Source organism: Leucopleurus acutus, assembly GCF_964270905.1.
Source record: "Leucopleurus acutus genome assembly, chromosome: 8".
Taxonomy (NCBI): Eukaryota; Metazoa; Chordata; class Mammalia; order Artiodactyla; family Delphinidae; genus Leucopleurus; species Leucopleurus acutus.
In genome coordinates this window covers 8,722,416-8,741,533 of record NC_139151.1, presented here as the reverse complement: position 1 = coordinate 8,741,533, position 19,118 = coordinate 8,722,416, and the positions used below count along the sequence as shown (strand labels likewise).

The window sequence follows — 19,118 nt, the reverse complement described above, 5'->3', positions numbered from 1 at the left end:
TTGCATTTCTCCAGCTAAATTATGTCAGTGTTTCTCAAAGCATGGTCCCAGGACCAGCAGCACCAGTAGCCCTGGGACTCATCAGAAAGGCAAATTCTCCGTCCCCACCCGAGACCTACTGACTCACAAACTCTAGAAGTAGAGCCTCATAATTTGGGGTTTTACAAGTGCTCCAAGTTAATTCTAGTGTGTGCTGAAGTTTGATAACCACTGAACTAGACCATTTACCCTCATGTAAGCATTATCCTTCCTCCTTCCACGACTCGTGATTCCTTCTGCCTGGAAACACCTCAGAACCTATTCCAGTGGCTAGTGTAAATGTTTCTTTTGACTGAAGAGCGAAAAACTCTAAAATATCCCCTGGATAGCCCTCATATGTCTTAACTGAAATTATACCCTTTTTGTGTACACACCCTTTTCAGTTGGCATTAGGAAACGCAAATTTAGTCTTAGCGATGTCGACATTCTAAAAGTATAAACTGACGAAAATTGTGCATATTTGGGGAGCACATGATATATCACCTGCCTCTCAGTATTAGAAGCTTATTACAAATTTTGCCATCTTGGGGATCTTGAGAGGGGATACCTGTTTTCAGTTGCAACGTTAAATGAGTTAGATGCTTTCGATTTAATGATTCCAATTTGGCAGAGTTGAAGATAGGTACCTACTGATGTTCATCTGTGTCAAAACCACATAAGCGCTCCCGGAAGCCAGATGAGCCACTTGGCTAACCTCGGAGGCAAGGCAGGTAAGCCAAGGTTTTCCCTAAACAGGTAGACTCTGAGGTAGGAAGAAGATTTAGGCCAGGGAGAAACAGAAGCTGGCTTTCTCAGGCTGCAGAGAATTCACCTATGCTCCCAGATAAAACCCCCATACATGAAATGCAAGAGGCCATTAACTTGAAAACCAATAGAAGTATAATTGTCCACTGTCTTAAAGGAAAAAAAAAACATGTATAATAAACCCCCCAAATGCCACATACACACAGGCTCACACATACAAAAATGGCCATGAATGCAAGATGGCAGAAGTCATTCAAACTCTTTTAAGGAAATGGGATGTATTTTTGGTACTAGGGTATGATACCTCATTATATAGATGACGAGCAGCAAATTACCAAAATCTATAACCAGAGTATGTTGGGAGCAATTTTACACTATCTGGGACAATTCTCCATTTTTCAGATAAGGAATAGTCTCAGAGAGATTACATAACTTTCCCAAGATCATAGATTTAAGCAGTGGCAAAGCCTACGTTTACTTATTCTTAGACCTGAGGTCCGCTCATTCCATCATTCTAACGTCTGGGTTGAATCACATTTGCTGATGGCCACAGGAACCACAAAGGATGTGTTTTAATTAAGTCCATCTGATTACTTACCAGGCGTATAAACCATCTGTACCAGTTCTTTAGCATGCTCCTAACAAGTTGTGATAAAGCCTTTGACAAGCTCAGGACAAAACTGTAGCTTCACTGTTATGAGCATCTTAAAATCTAGCTAGGGTCACACAGAATTTTAAAGTGTAACAAGCAAATCTTAGTACACAAGACAGGCAGATGGCTCTTGCTAATATAGAAACCCTAAGATGGGTTAAGTAAATGATTAAAAAAAAAAAAAATCTCCAGAAAGCTTTATTGCGTTTGCTCTGCAACTCTCAAAACACATGATGAAACAATGTACTTTTAATTCAATGGTCGACCGATTCCTTCTTCAAGTTCTGGTTTTGATAACTCCCAGATGCAACTGTTAACTTCATAATTCGTTTTAGAAAATATGGGTCAAATCCCATTTCAGTAATGAAATAACCAAACTCCAGTACATACTCCAGATATTTTATGTACTAACTATAATATGATTTTTAAGTTGCAGAGCTTTAGAGTTGGGAAGGACTTTTGAGACCATGTAATCAAACACCATCATTATGTAAGAGAAAGAACTGAGATTTCTGACAGATGCAACTTCAGTACAACAAAATATTTGATAATCCTTTGGGATTAATACATAGAGAACTGGCATGAAAGCTTTCTGAATATCCTGTCAAAATTTAAATGTACATTTCACTCTATATATTTTTATCTTGTCTGAAGTATTGTGAGTACATATAACTCTTAATTTAAAAAAACAGAAATTAAAAGAAAGCAAGATTATGCTACTTAATTATCTTAAGGTTTTAAGAATTTTTTAAAAATTGAATAATCTGATACGAAAATTTCAGTAATGTTACTATGAAAAAACATTACCATACACACAGGGTTTTTCCCTAACATTCAAACATGCTCTCATCCAGAATAGAGAGTATAAAATATCACATAGCATAGAAAAGAATTCTACTGAAAACAGAACAGGTGAGAAAAGATAAAGTCTGTATGCAGAGAATGACACTAATTCAAAGATTTCAAAAACATCAAACCTCTTAAAAGTATCTCAGTGAGACATAAAGTCATCAATAGTGTCCATATATCTAAAGAAACCAAAGCACAGAAAGGTAAAAATTGTAAAGCTGGGGCAAAAACTGAGTAACAGCCTTCAACTTAAGACTCCACATTCTGAGATTTTATAACTTAGGTAAAATTGTAAGAACTTCCTTTGCTGAAGGGAGAATGACAAAGGGAGCCACAGAACTATTCACAACCACCTGTGCAAACACAGCCACATACCTATTGTTGTTCCGACAATTTCGACAACTAATGCACTCCATCGGGTCAGTCTGAGGTACTGCCGTGTACAGGCCACCACCCTTATCAGGAAGCAAGTACAGGGAAAAAGAGAAAAAGAGAGAGTGCTGAAGGTGCCATAGACTCGTAACCACATCATCTCAAATGTAAAAGCCGCCCCAACAATAAATGGCTACGTGGTATATTTTAAGCATCTCCCTGAGCCACGTTACGTTTATCACTATCTACTTGTATTCACAAATGAGTGCTGCACAATATTAAAAGTGTTCTCCAAAAAGTTAACTCCTATGTTTTCTGCATGTATGTTTGTACTGGAAAGAGGCAGGTAAATGAAGGGAGAAGTTTAGTCACTTCCCTTCAGTGTTTCAAATCTAATGGGCCCCAAATATTCTATGCGTTATAACCTCCTATCCATTTTTACCTTCCTAGCAGTCATGGAAAAATTTTATGGGATGCCAGTTGGAGAAACAGGGTGGAAATCTGTTTGAATGATGTCACAAGATAAACCCATCTTCATTTTCCTGTAATTATTTCGATTAGGTCTATTCACTTGACTAGACGAAGTCTTAAAACATGTTATATTTTTCCAGATGGAGCAGATTCTCAGCCAGCGGTGACTTGGAGCGGAGTATTAATATTTTGCTGTTGCTTTTGGCGGAAACTGCCCAGCAATTAAGAAAAATGCCCAGATTAACACATACCTCATTGTAAAATGTTCACTTGACATATACGATGGCAAGAGCTCTTCAAAACTGAAGTTAGGGCTTGAACCAGCCTTATGGTCAGAGTCAAAATTCTGCTTTCGAAAGCAAAACAGCAGAACTGAATTTGATAAGGGTGAGGGAGGCTGTTACACTGCACCCAGACTCAGAACAGGCCTTCAAGGTTAGGAAAAGTTCAGGCAATCGTTTCTCCCTAGAACACTTTCCACTTCCATTCATCTCATAACAACAGCCAGAATAGAAGCAAACCAAAAGTACCGAAAATTTCTCTCAACATTCCTGAGCCAACTAGCAATAGGAATTTTTAAGAAAACTTTGAGAGAAAGAATATTCCTATGCTACATTCAGTCCATGAGGATAAACTCCAAAGCTTCCGAAAAAAATGAAGTTAACAACCTACAGGATGATGCATTTATTTGAATCACTAAACGGATTACAGTTAATTCAATCATTTTTATGATCAACAGCATTTAAAATATGTCCCTGGCTTCCCTGGTGGCGCAGTGGTTGAGGGTCCGCCTGCCGATGCAGGGGACACGGGTTCGTGCCCCGGTCCGGGAAGATTCCACATGCCGCGGAGCGGCTGGGCCCGTGAGCCATGACCGCTGAGCCTGCGCGTCCGGAGCCTGTGCTCCGCAACGGGAGAGGCCACAGCAGTGAGAGGCCCGCGTACCGCAAAAATAATAATAATAATAATAAAAAAATAAATAAATAAAATATGTCCCTATTTCCACCTTCCCAAAAGAGAATAGTAAGAAAATGAATGAGTTAAGATCACAGAGGATAACCTCTAAAATTGTACACTTAATGGCCAACTCTTATTTAAATAGCAACTCATTATTCAAAAAACACAAAGTACTGTGTTCAAATACTAAAGCAAGCATCAGAGTTATATTTTCTTCTTATGGAAACAGCATGTGCTGTTCAAAGCGTCATGCTCTCTCCTTCAGTTTCTTGGACAATGTTAGTAGTTTGGACTAGGAATGGTGACAAAAAACGTTTAGAAAGTCTGAATATAAGCCATGTCTTTCCACACAAAATAATGAAATCATTATTCTCGTTTGGTAATGAGATGCACTAAAGCAAATTAAATATTTTTTCTATGACATACTAAAGCTAGGTCACAGGAAAGCCATTAGATTTCTAGCTTTAAGATACAAATATATATTATAGTTTTGTTCTCCAAAGGTAATATTTTAATAAATCTTTACTACTGTTGAAAAAAAAAAAAATCTCTAAACTTCTCCAAACTTTAGCACATTGTGGGTTATGGGCAAATATATCTGTAATCAGAACAATGACAAAAACGTAAACGAGTGCCTAATCGACCAACTAAACATATTATCTATCTGACTGAAAAATAATGTGGATACACATCCAAAGAATGGAATAAAGCAAACTGCCTAGTGCAGAGAATCTCTTTCACCAGCACAAATCTAAAATACGTCCGTCATTCTACTCTCATTTCAAAAATTAAACTCTATCAGCTGGTTATCCCTGAAATATAGTAGTTTTAAAGGTTTATCACCCCTTGTGGCTAGAGAATACTAATATTATAAAACATAAACCAGAGAAACACACATGGGGCAAAACAAATCAAAAAAACCTCACAGGGGGTCAGAAGTGACAATCTGGTGGCCTGCAGACATGCTGTGCATGGCCCACCCAACGCTTTCTAAAACCGGAATTAGTTGCCAACGTGTAAAAAAATCTGGTGATTTCACCTAGATTTATGGATGTCGTGAAAAATCAGAAGACCAGGCCACACGGGGCCCTCAGCTCTGCATACAAACAATGGGCGCTGAACCGGGCCGCTGCTTGAAGACAGTGCACAACTCTCCCACGCCTCCACCGCTTCTGTCCCATCCCCAACTTGCTTCACTCAGTTTCAAGATCTGCCTGACTCGTCTAAGCGTATGAGCTTTCAGAGTTTGCTCTAAATAAATCAAATTTAAAGTATTTGGTTTGGTCCACGCTCAATGGTATTTCCGCTTCATCGCAAGAATAACTTCCAGTCTGTTTGCTACTGGTCCTGTACTTCCAGTGCCAAATAATTAAAAAATATAAATCAGATTGATTAATATAACTCCTGCCTGATAATAGAAAGCTTCCAAACATGACTCTGGATCAAGGGGCTGCCGGTGATACATGCTACGTCCACTCCAGTGAACCTGTGAGGTTTCTATATTGGGAAAAACCACGCATGCTGGCCCCGTTCTTGTATCCTGGCACCGTGGGGCACAGGGGCGCTTTTATTTATAATTGGGTCTCTTACATTCACTAGATGACGAGGATGTTCAAAATCCACACGTGTCCTGGTTAGAGAGCTCGTGCGCCCAGAGTACAGTCCTCCATTTAAGCTCCCGCTGACTCCACTGGGGAGCTTATGGTGGAGATGGGAGCAGCCATTGCTGAAGCTTCCATGAACATTTCTGTTTATTCGGCTTGTGCCAGGCAGAGTGGTGTATTCCACCATCTGCCCGGCCACATCTGACCCTTGGTAGAGATAGCCTGGTGGGTCATATTCTGTTAAAAGAGAACAACAAAAAGAAAAGGTAAGATACTGAAACGGACAATTCTTCTTGCTTAGGAAGTTTTATTAATTAAACCCTTAATAAACTATAACTATACTAAAATAAAATACTCTAAAAAAGTGTTCGCTTAAAGCCTGCCTGTGAGATATGCTTTAATAAAATTATTGCTGTTATTTCCTTTACAGGGTGGAGTCAGCCAGGAACTGTAAGTTAGTTATGACTATTTTATTTTATTTTTTTTATGACTATTTTAATGGGAGGAGAAATTAATCAGAGAGAAATTACTCAAAAGAGAATTAATAAACTATGCAAGCTGAAACTATCAAAGTAACGGCAACACGATGAAAAGGTGTTTAAATTCCCCTGTGCTTCCAAGTGCTGAAAGAAATTGTACAACGACAGGATAAGTTTAGGTAGGATATTTCAAAAAGCAATAAACACCACTTTTAAGTAAAAGGATGGGGTTGGGGAAACATTCACTATTCATATAGTTCTTTGGTTATTACAGTCAAGTTGGAAGTTTTGAGGCACCAACGGCAAAAGGCTAATTATTCCCTTTCCTTATATTAAAAGCATTTCAACAACTACCTCAAATATCTGATTCCTAGAGGCACACCTACCAGATATATTTAGACAAAGTGAAATGTCCTTTAGAAAGTATATTATCTAAACTGCACAGGATTCGTTGTCAGAGTTTTGATCGATTCTTCACAGGTATTGGAGGTGCCAAGACTGGACTAGGTGTTCCTCTTCCTATGACAGGTGTGTTATTATCACAGGTGTGTTATTATCAGTATACCTGCTTCTCTCCTCCACTAAACTATAAGGAGAGGGCATTATATCTGCACTGTCCACCACAGTGCAGAGCACACAGGAGAGAGCCAACGAGTATCTTCTGAATGAACATTACCGTCATAAATTCCCATCTTTCAACATGTTATCAAGTCACAAAGGAAAATGACTTTAGCCAGATTAATCTCGCTCAGACAACCAGATCAATACTCTTCTTTCAATGGTTCAGCGCACTCGCACACACTCAGAGTCAATGACATTAAAACCATTTAGAAAAAGACCCAGTCAAGGGATGGCCAGCCCTTTCAGCCTGGTACCGCCACCACTTCTCTCCCTGCCTATCTCCTGGAAGGCACCAAGGCAATAAAAATACATCACTTTCTACCCCCCTTCCCCGTCCCACCCCACCCCGAGCTGTTCACTAAAAAGGGACCACGGGCAGGAACCGGCTAAGAGCTGCTCGAGTGCCTGTCACGGCTGGGGTCTTCCTCTGCTCTTTTCTCATCTCTTTCTCCTGGGGCCAAAGAGGAAACCAAAATACTTCTTCCCAGCAGAGACTAAAGACTCTGATTGATCTGACTGTGCTCTTTTATGATAGCTGAGGGAAGAGAAATGGTAGGAACGTGAGGGGAAGAAAAATGGGGAAAGAAAAGGGAACAGGGTTCTAATGCACCATCACTGCCAGCTCGGACACTCCTACTACTGGACACGTTTGGGGGTGGGGACGCCACTCTGCAGAAGTTTTAGTACATTAAGTATCGAATCAGGACTGTAGTACCTTCATCTGTGTCATCCCAGGACAGTAACTTAGAAAAGTCTTCACTACCCTCCTTTCCATCATGCCTTTTCCATTCCTCGCTGACAAGATTTGGACCCGTATGAAGGGGCTCCTGCAGCAATTCCAAAGCTCACGCTTCAAGTCCTCCTCCTCTTTGGTGGTCCGACAGAGCCAGAGTTTCCCAGCACTAAGTCAGCTATTTACAGAGACCTGCTTAGTTTGGGCTTTGTTGTTTATTTCTCCTGGGCAATTTAATTTGATGCTCCACTTACTTTGGCTTACAGCTAGAACTGTTTTAAAGTCACCTCCACTGAATGAAGAGTATCGAATGTGTTTTATACCACGACACTCATACGTGAACGTGTTAGGAATCAATATTTATTCTGACAATCTTTCTCTACTGATCTTTAGAAAAAGGGAAGGAGACACTGATGGATGACTTACTCTGTATGGGATTCTGCTGGCGGTTCTTCCACAGGCACATGGCAATGAAAGCCATGAGGATGAGCACCATTACACCCAGGACGCAGCCGACGATCAGATACAGCATGTCACTGCTTCTGGCGGGACTGCTTGCGGGCCCAGCATTTCCTCCACTCCCCGAAGAATTTGGAGGGGTGCTCAGGTCTTTGACAGGGTACTCAGAAGCTCCAGGAACCCGTTTCACTAGTTGAAATATACAGGAAAACATGATGTCAGAGTGAAGACAGACTCTATGAAATGGTTTACTCTCCGAAGGAGGTCTGGTTAGGAATCCAAGCCAGTCTGTTTACGCTTGGTACTGAGATGATCTGACCACCAGTGAGTCACAAAGAGGACTCAAAAGTTTAAAAATCTAATGTCAAGGTTTTAGGTCACAAATTCTAAAGAAATTATAAGATCAGAGACACAGATGCACTTGGTCTAACCCAAGCTGCTATATGATTATCTGCTCAATTGTACTTGCAGAAGACTCCCAAAGAGTTGACATAAAACTATTTCAACTTACAGATGGGACAAAAACTCCTTTCGATCTGATATACTTTGAGCTGAATGAGACTCACAATTAGATATTGTATGCCTCTCGATTGTGAATAATATTAGAAGACATGACTCTGGACTACTAGAACAATTCTATACAGTTCCGAAAACCTCACACATAATATTAAACTTCCCAAACCCAAAAATGCTGGAGTCCACATAGACGCAGTGCTCTTCCCTAATTCACTGGTCCTCTGGATAATGGCGACCACAAAAGCTAATAACAGGTGGGACACAAACCCCATTTTCTCTGTCCCCAAATAACATGCCCTTGATGCTTTAACTGTCATAGAAAAGCAGTAGAGCATAGTGGTTGATGGCCGGATCTCTAGAACCGGACTGCCCAGGTTTTTAACCTGTTCCATCACTTATCCTTAGCTGTAAGACTTTGACCTCCATGAACCAGTTTCTGCAGGTGGAAAATAGAGATAATAATAACAGCCCCATCATAGGTTGTCATGAAGAGTAAAGCTCTCAGCATGGAGCCTGGCACGCGGCAGTGTTCAATCCATTTTGTCATTATTATTAGTTACTATAGTATACTTCCTGTTATCCTAATAACTTACAGGAGCAGAGTGTAAAAAAAATCTACTTTAAAAAAATCTACTTCAACAAACATTCTATTGGGGTTCTCTTTTCTAGCAACTTCAACTATGCAGAGCAGGGCTGGAAATCAGTCAACGAGAGGCTGCCTTTCCAAGGAAAGAGCTCTCCATCACTGAAAGCTGGAAGAATACCTGGCAGAGAGTCTCTGTAGGAAATTTCTACTTTGGGTGGTATGTTGGATTATACAATTCTAAGGTCCCTGACAATTCCAAAGACAACAAACAAGTTTCTGAGACAAAAATGGGTGTTACAGATCGCACATGAAATACCATGATTACTCAGGGAAGTCCGTCAGGTTTATTCACTCTTTATTTACTCTTAATGTATTCAAATTTCCACCAAGCTTGAGGACCAGTTGCCAACCTCTCACTGATGTCAGAAACTTTTGCAGTGGATGGTGAGTGACACGGTCCCATTAACATGAATAAGAAGAGACAGCAGGAGCATGACATGAGCAATGTGAGGTGAAAACCATAAAGAGAAAGCAGAGAACGAAAGGAAAGTCGTGACAGTCTATGATCTTTAAGGGTGGGGGAAAGAGGCTGGCCTCCAATATTTACTGAATTACTAAAGATAAGACAATTGCTGTTCATAGCAAGAACTCTGAGTCATTTCTTTAAAAGGAGAAATCATGCATCAGATGTTCTACTTAAACAGGCTGGGACTGTGTAACACATTTTAGAAACTCATTCAGTATGAACAGTTAACATTTTAAAGTTTTTTGTTTTTCACTGATCTGAAAGTCTGTAGGTAGAACCTTTGATTCCCCATCAAAGTCAACGAATAACACTTAAAAACAGCACAGTTAGCACATTATTGTCTGTGTTTTATGTTCCGCCTGGCTAGACTCTTAAATGTCTTGGGAACAGGGATGAGAAATTTCATTTTTATGTAATTTTGCTCCAAGTTTCACAGCACTCTGGAGGCAAGTAAGAAATGTTCATGAACATACCATAGTGTTCAGTACAAAAAGGTACTCAAATATATGCTAAACAAGTGAAATTCAAGGTAAGTCTACAGGTCTGTGTGTATATATGTTTAAATGTGAATTTAATATGTGGGTTTTGCAGCAGGAGGACACATGATTCAGAATTAAACAAGGAAACCGAGTCTTAGCTTTATAATTCAATCTTTCTGAGCCTGTTTCTACTTTGGCTATTTCTATTATCCAAGTGTGGTATCTTCTGTTTTCAACGATGGTAATATTTTACAGCTAATCTATGTCTGCAGGCAGAGCTGAGAATTTCACTTTAGAATTATCGACTAATTCTGAACTTTACTACGCTTCATTGAACGAGTAGGTAGTGTTATACGTATCTGTCATTCAAGAAACCACTTTAAACGTACGTAGTGCTTTTCCTTAAACACCCTTATACTTTTTTTTTTAAGGATTCTAATTCTCACAGCAGTCTCAGATAATTAGTCAGCAAATATTTCTGTTCCTTCATGGAGGAAAAAAAAAGAAATGACTTACTCAGAGTCACACAGAAGTTAATGAATACAATGAACGCTTATGTAAACTATTCTCTTTGTTTTTGCAGTACGCGGGTCTCTCACTGTTGTGGCCTCTCCCATTGCGGAGCAACAGGCTCCGGACGCGCAGGCTCAGCGGCCACGGCTCACGGGCCCAGCCGCTCCGTGGCATGTGGGATCTTCCCGGACCGGGGCATGAACCCGTGTCCCCTGCATCGGCAGGCGGACCCTCAACCAGTGCGCCACCAGGGAAGCCTTTATGTAAACTATTCTTAAGGCAAGTTCTCTAGCCGACAGAAGGCTAAACTGTTGGGACAGTCTAAATGGACGCACCTAAAAAATGGTCCAAAGTTTCTTTAGTAAATATATCGACAGTCAGGAGGAATAATCCAGAGTTCAGAATTCTAGTTCTGCCCAGGGAGAAAAGCACTAATTCTGACCCCTCCCCTACCTTTCGTCTCACAGATCATCACGTTACTAAACTCGCTCTCTCCTCCTTCATTGAAGCACTGCATTTTAATATCATAGGAGGTTTCTGGCTGCAGGTGGCCTATCATGTGCCACTGCTTTGAACCTAGAAAGGAAAAATAAAAGATAAGCTTTACAACCCACAACCTAAACAACAGTGTCAATAAAATCACTTCGTAATTTTGAAATGAGGTTGGAGCAGCGGCCATCAGCACATAGTCAGTTTGTGCGATAAAAGTGTACTTCATATAAATATTTTAGCAATGCACAACAGATAGATAGCATTTCTATTACATGGCATGAAAAAATGGTAAAGAGAAGAGAGAAACTGAATTAAAGCTCTACCTGTGTGTGGGCAGACTTTGATTCATTACAAGTAATTAGTAGTAAGTCCTTCATAAACTACATGTTAATTTTATGCATAAGTAAAACAAAACAAAACAAAAAACCACCTCAAGTCCTTTGATCCCCTACTTCAGCCCAGCAAGTCAATCACTCTGTCCACCTAACCGGAAAGCAACGCCACGTATGAGGTCAGAAAACGGTGCCTTACCCAGAACAAGTGACCACTTACAAGACGGGCCTCAACGAAACTCTCAATTCCACTGTAATAGACACAACATGATCCAACATATAAATGAATGCCTGAATTCGAGAACAGTCAGAAAGCAAAGTCTACTATGGGAAACTCTTGGCTACCGCTCCCACCATTTCTTTTCTTTTGCACCAGGGTCTCCAAACCACACAAGCATCTCTAACAGAATGATTCTGTCATCCATGGTGCGCAGCCAGCATTTCATTTAGAAACACTTCTAAACTGAACACTCCAGTATAAATGACTCTCCGTTTTTACTTCTGTGGACCTATGACAAACTTTAATAAACAGGGACACTTCTGCCAGACACTTTTAATCCTTCTTAGAAAACACCTCTTCAACCTGTTTCCACTGTTTCTTAGAAACTCAACTATACCACCAACTGATTTAAGAGTCGATTAAAGGGGAAGAAACACAAAGCCAAACCAATCCACACACACAAGTCATATCTACTTGGCTGACAGGACCAATAGCTCTGGGATCCTTTCTAAGTCAACACAGACAAAAACACCTTGACCCGGAAGCACCCTGACGCCCTTCCAGGACACCAACACAAAGCCCCTCGCTCATATTTTATAAGCCCCATATTTTAGAAGGAAGAGAATCTGCTTGTTTTAGGATCAAGGGACTACGAAAAGCTCAAGAAGTGAGGAATTCTGAATTCTATGCCCCACTTATAAGTGTAAAGAGGACCCTAAAAGAAACTTGACTCAAAATCTACTTGAGATAGGAACAGATCTATTTTTAAATTCCAAAAACTTTTCTAAAAGACTTCAACTTTTTCCCATATCTTTAGGTCTTTCCCAGCCCTCCACTCACCTATCACCATTCGCTTGAATAATTATTACACTAGATTTGAAGTTTTCCTTTCGTAGCACTAGTAAAAAAATGGAATTAAACTAAACTTCTGATATGTTTCTAATACGAGAGAATAAAGTAATACATATTTTGTTAGATTAACATCCCATGTTATGGTAATTATTCCAATTACAGGAAATATCGGCAAAGAGAAAGTTTTATGGCTCACTGATGAATAAGACACCTAAGTGCATTATTAGGTTTAAAATCAACCAACCAGCATATCCTTTGCTTAGCAAGCAGATTTTCCTCCAAGAATATTTTAGAAAGGGTAAAAAACCAAAGCACAGGCTTAAAGATCAGGATGACTGATAGTTTGATTTACCTGGAACTCAACTTAATTTACAAGATTAAAATATTCATCACGAAAACATGGTATGTTGGAAACGTTGAGTTTATCTAAACGTGGAACCTAATTCAGAAGATAGGATAACTTAATATAATTGCTCTTCTCTTACTGTATTCTTTAACAATGTAATTGTGTTTCAAAGCTTAAACAATTCTGAGTCAATATACATAAGTAATCTAAAACTTTAAAGAAAACTTTAGGTACAAAGGATAAATACTTCTGCTCCTCGCTTTGGGAAAACAAGCCAATAGTTTCCAACTGCCACAAAAAGAATTTCAAGTGCATAAACTTGAAAATAAGGAAGGAGCGAATTACACAGCACAGTGAAGCCCACTTAAACATCTAACTGCTCCATCTATTACGGTCATAAACAAGCTCCCTGTGAACCACAAGGCAAAGCTCACATGTACAGATGCTTGTAGAGAAAACAAAGTCTTCTTTAGAGCAATTTCCCAGTTCCACACTCAACAGTCACGTCACTCAAGTCTGCAAAAGTTCAAAGATTTAACTAGAGAATATAGTTTAGAAACTCTTTATCAGCGGATTGTTTCTAGAGTAAAACCCAGAAGGGTGGGGAAGAGAGTGATACAGATGGAGACAGAGAGGGATGCTCATTTTACTGACATTTGCCTTGTTTCCAACAATTTTCTAACAAAAGTGTAGCCTCTCTCAAAAGATTTTAAAAATAAAAATCTGAGAGCCCCACTCGCCTAACCCAGAGAAACTAAAATGAAGACCGAGCCAGGACTAAAGTGTAGATCAGTCACTAACAAGTCTTTCCATTTCGTTTTTTAAACAGCTTTTTTATGAAGTAAAATATGCGTATGGAAAAGTACCCATCACTGTACAGCTGAATGTTCAAGAGCAGAACACAGCCATGGGACCAGCACCCAGGTGAAGAGAGAGAGGGCTCCTGGCTCCCCCATCCCCATCATGCTTCCTCCTCCACTGTTCCCTCAAGGCAGCTACTATCTCAACGTCACAGAATCCTTTTGCCACTAACAATGATCTTTCCACATTTCCCCAATTCTTAACGTCTAAAGCAGATTTGGGGGACTCGTTTCTTTCCTACTTTTCCAGATTAAGAAGAGAAACAATCACTCTTTCATTCAAAAACTATGCTGGGTATTAAAACTTAGACAATAAATTTTTCATCATATTACAAAAGTAATTCCATTGGATAAACAGTAAAAGGAATGCTGCAATATTTCAAGAAATGTGATGATGCATATTAAAAGTAATTTATTATAAGACTACTTGTAACAAAAAACTATGTGGCAGTATTTGACGTCAAGAATTCAGAGGAAAGAAACCTTGGCCTGGGACGATTTTCTGACACAATCCATTAGGAGATTAATATTTCAGAAAAGAAGAATCTTGGAGTGAAAAAAAGACCTTGGAAGAAGCTTTCCTCCCAAACTAAGAATCCCTTCCAAGATATCACTGAGAAACAGGCACCCAGCTTCAACTGAACACCTCCCGAATTAGGGAGCTTATTATTTTGTGAGAGAACCATGTTAAAAATGCAGTATTGGAGGGTTCTTCTTCAAAAAATTCCCTTGTAGCCCCCCTCTCCCACCCCAACAGGTTGAGTTCCTCTTAAACATCCTAGTCCTTAAATACTTGGAGACAGCTGTCCTGCTGCTGGTTCATTGTCTTTTTTCCAATCTGATCATTCCCAGACACTCCACTGTTCTGTCTGGACTCCAAGCATTCATTCATTCCTTCGTTCAATAAACACCAAACATCTCATCGCTGTAGGACTTGGGACACAGCTGTGGGAAAGAAGGCCCTTTGCCCACAAGGAAGTTAACATTTAGTGGGGGAGACAAACTTTAAGCAAATAATTCCGTACACACACACATACACACAACTAAACTAGGATAAACTGCATGAAGTAAACACAAAGCGCATGGTTAGAAATCACAAGGGCATCTCCTGTCAACGGGAGGGGGTTCTCTGAGCACGGAACATTCAAGCACACAACAGACAGAAGTGGAGGTCCTAGATGAAGCCTTGAGGGAGGTAGCTGGAACTGCCGTGTGCCAAGATCCCGAGGCAGGAAAGATCTTGGTGCACACAAGGAGACAGAAAGAAGGCCCATGCGTGATGGAAGACACGGTGAGAAAGGGAGAGTGCGTGACACATAGTGGAGGTGAGGCAGGCGCCAGCCAGACCGCGTGCGGCCCTCAGACCACAGGCAAAGTTCCAGATTATATTTTCTTTTTCTTTCTTTCTTTTTTTTAAATTAATTAGTTAATTATTTTTATTTTTGGTTGTGCAGTGCAGCTTGTGGATTCCCCAACCAGGGGTTGAACCTGGGCCCTTGGCAGTGCAAGTGCGGAGTCCTAACCACTGGACCACCAGGGAAGTCCCTGGATTATATTTTAAATGTAGTCAAAAGGCAGTTTCAACACGCTTTGTGCTCTCAGCTGTTTTCTTCTCTACATATATTCAACTTCTCAGCATCTCTAAAAATGGGTAACACGCTCAAGATGTGATCTTTCTAGGACAGACTTCAATGGAACTGTTGTCTGAGACATTCTTTTTTTTAATATAGCTAGAAGTTGTAATTGATTTTTATATTCAGGCCACTATTCATTTAAACAAAACAGAAAAATTTTTTTCAGACAAACTACTGACAAATCATATCTCCCCCACTCTTTTGTAACTGACTGTTTCTTTAAGCAAATGTAAGACGGTATATATACAGTTGACCCTTGAACAACGTGGGTCCACTTTTACACAGATACTCCATAGTAAATGCTACACTACTACACAGCCTGTGGTGGGTCGAACCTGCAGATGTGGAGGAACCCTGGATACGGAGGGCCGACTGTAAGTTATACGAGGATTAACGCCCCCATTCTTCAAGGGTCCACTGCACTAAATTGGAAAAATTATCTTTCTTTGGGAAAAATTCAAAGTAATAGTACATATACCATTTCATTTTTTTACTCTATCTTAACCTGGGATAATGTTTTTTGTAATATTTATAAACCCTCTCCCTCCAAAGCTCCTTTATTAGGACTCCCACTTGTCCTTGTAACTTACCTTCTACAATATCCCTCTTGTAATCACTGTCATTGTCACTATCTGTTGGCCGGTAATAGATATAAAATCCTTGAATGGGAGTGTTATTGTTACTTGATGGAATGTACTAGAAAAGAGAAGCAAAGACTTGTCAAAGACAAAAATAAACGTAACTTCCACATCCATTAAGATTTATTTATCTGTGTGGCCATAATTTTTTAGCTTCATTTTGCAAACATCCTTGATGGCCATTTTAAATTTAATTTAAAGGTATTCAGAGGTATTAAGAGCATTTTAGCTTGCTGCAGGGCTAAACAAAAATAAAGCAATATATCTCACCAGGTTCAAAGACATAAAAGTACATTGGGTTCCAAAGGAATAAAACATGAAACGGCGATTAAGTTAACACTTGGATGAGACCTGAGGAGACAGTCATTTTATTTTTAAACCTGCCCCTCTTATAACATGTGCTCTTACACAACTGTCTGTGCCCTTCAATTTCCCCTCACTTGAAAGTTCAAAAATTTGCCGTTCACAGTATTGTGTCACAAGATACTAAATTAACATGGCCAAATCAGAAACTCTTCTCATTAGAGAAGATGTTTTACTTACCGTCCACTTGAGCATGATCTGGGTATCACTGACGGCTTCTGTGTATGCGATGTGAGGTCCAGTTATTGGACGGTTAGAAAAACGATTGGGGAACCCAGCCACCTGATAAGGACGAGAGGCCGAACTCCGAAAACTCTCACCATAATGGTTGACAGCAATGACCCTAAATTTGTATGTTGAACCTTTTGGGGGTGGGGGGGAAGAAAACAATAATGTTTTAAAAGCTATAATAAGACATCTGAAAGGACAATATTCAAAATACGACAATTGTGCTTAAGTATCTCTCTACGATAACAACAACATCCTCGAAAGCCTAGATGGTGAATAGATTTCAACACAGTTGCCAACTCCTATTCACTGGTATTGCATGTGTTCACTGAGCGTGTTCAAGATTACAAGACCTTATTGGGAGTCACTGGGAGAGACGGATGATGTCCGTCATGGAACGGGGCAGGGAGAAAATGGGAAAGAGCACGTTACTCTTTCAACATCCTGTTCTAAAGTCATACCCATCAAATACAGGACTAGCTGGTGTATCTGTGCTCAAAACTAGGTTCTTTTCCCTTTGAAAGAAACAACTGAAGCGAAGTTTAATACGGTGAATACGTTTGTGAAGAGGCACTGTGTGGGTGATAGCAGATGTCACTCTGCTCCCGCTAATAATAGGATAAGGGGAGCAGATTTAAGCTACAACAGAAGGTATCTGTTTGGATTAGATATTAAGAACTTAAAAAAACCTCTAAGGATTGTGAGTTTCTGAAAATCTGAATCTAAAGAATAAATTAGACTCCTAAAGCAAGTTGCCTAAAAGCTCAAAAATAACCCCTGGGCATCTGAAGACAGTCTTTTCTGTCTGTAAAATGTTCCTTAGCTTTGCCCATATTTAAAACTGCCATCTTCTCCCAACTGTACCTACATGTTCCTGGGCTCCTCATGTTGCCTGTTTAGACAAACACAGGTATTTGCTACTAAAGTACATTTAAAAGTCCATCAACAAAAATGGTCATGAAACCCAAACAAATAAAAGTAAAGAAAGTTGCCTTGTGATTACTGCTTTTCTCTTTTACAGTTTAATTTCTTTCATAAACTGGGGAGGCTGGGGGAATCCCCTGCTGCTGAAACAAAACTTACAGAACAAAGAGGTGTTAGTGTCGTCTCGTCTTCATTGCTTCAAATAAAGCAATGGGTCTAACCATGCTCAGATGCATCATCAGATCGATTTTAGTCAAATAAGCAATTTTTCTCTTAAAATATTCATTCACAGCAAAACAGACACACACACACACACACACACACACAAAGATGTCACCACAACACTGTTTCTATTTATCCGCAGTTAGAAATAATCTAAAGCCCAGAAATGATGAATGGTTAAGAAAATCATGGTGTACTTACTTGGTAGATACACAGTTATTAAAAATTGAGTTTCTAAAGAATTGTTAATGATATTGGAAAATGCATATGATATAATATAGAGGAAAGGGGTCACAAGATAATATTTATGGCACGATCCTGGTTTGTATTAGAAAGGAAAAAAGACTAGAAAGAAATACAAGAAAATATAAACAATGGTTATCTCTGGATGGGTGGGTTTCAGGTGACTATTCTCTTTTTATTTTTTATTTTCAAATTTTTATACAATAAGCTCGTATTACTTTAACAATTAGAAGAATATGAGATTATTAAGAATTTGCATCTAAAGTCAGCACTGATAGTTTAAAAGAAAATGTTTGCATATCACTACCTGGCTCTAAACTACGCACTTCCACAGAGAGTTTGGAAGGAGGAATGTCTTCAGCTGCCACCAGCCAATCGCTAGTCCGCATCCGTTTATATTCGACCTTGAAGGCAGTGATTGGAGACCCCCCATTTGCCCGAGGAATCCAAGTGACATAGACGGACGTCTCTGATGCAGTGGAGATAGTGGGCCGATCAGGTGCCTCTGGGACTGGAAATGGAAACATTCATTTCAATAACCCGCGGCAGCAGAGACAAGAATGACTCAAATGGACTGCAAGGGATAAATCCCAAACACCATTGTCTTAATGGCTCTTCACCAAACTTCTCTCCAGAGTTAACAGTATTATGACTACCCTCCAGTCCTCTGTTAAAAGCTAATGGGCAATGAAATCTCCAAGTACAGCACAGAAGGAAGGAAGAGTGAAATAATTTATTAATTTTTTTTTTTTTTTGCGGCACGCGGGCCTCTCCCACTGCACCACCAGGGAAGCCCAAAAATTTATAAATTTGATAATTAGCTCTGAAACACTGAAAGTTAATGAGTATGATCATTATGACCATGCTATCTTGGATTCCTGGCTAAAACAGTGAAGACGTCATTATTACTTGGTGCTTCAAGTCTGATTGTGGTTAAAATTTACGGCAAATTTTCAAAATGATGTGTGACTTAAATGTTTTTCTTTACCCCTCCAAGCTACAGAAAACATATTCAGCAATGTTTATAGATTATTATATCAGCTATTGCTATGGTAGCCTATCCATGATCAGTAATGTAGCTATTACTTTCGTGGGAATGCTACTCCAAAAAACAGACTGCAAGCAGTAAATAGGGATAAAACTTAACCAATAATATCAATACTA

General features: G+C 39.6%; 1 protein-coding gene across 1 annotated transcript in view; it reads right to left on the bottom strand.

Annotated features, from left to right (window-relative positions):
- CDON (cell adhesion associated, oncogene regulated) overlaps positions 1 to 19,118 on the bottom strand; it is a gene marked incomplete at its 3' end in the record, with an annotated part of 56,960 nt that overhangs the window by 13,842 nt on the left and 24,000 nt on the right. Inside the window, exons 11-17 of the mRNA XM_082845682.1 lie at positions 18,262 to 18,465; positions 16,518 to 16,699; positions 15,927 to 16,032; positions 11,054 to 11,176; positions 7,948 to 8,169; positions 5,675 to 5,925; positions 2,660 to 2,739 (exon numbers count right to left, since the gene is read on the bottom strand). Coding sequence (XP_082701808.1) covers positions 2,660 to 2,739; positions 5,675 to 5,925; positions 7,948 to 8,169; positions 11,054 to 11,176; positions 15,927 to 16,032; positions 16,518 to 16,699; positions 18,262 to 18,465 — 1,168 coding nt within the window. The remainder of the gene's footprint in view (positions 1 to 2,659; positions 2,740 to 5,674; positions 5,926 to 7,947; positions 8,170 to 11,053; positions 11,177 to 15,926; positions 16,033 to 16,517; positions 16,700 to 18,261; positions 18,466 to 19,118) is intronic.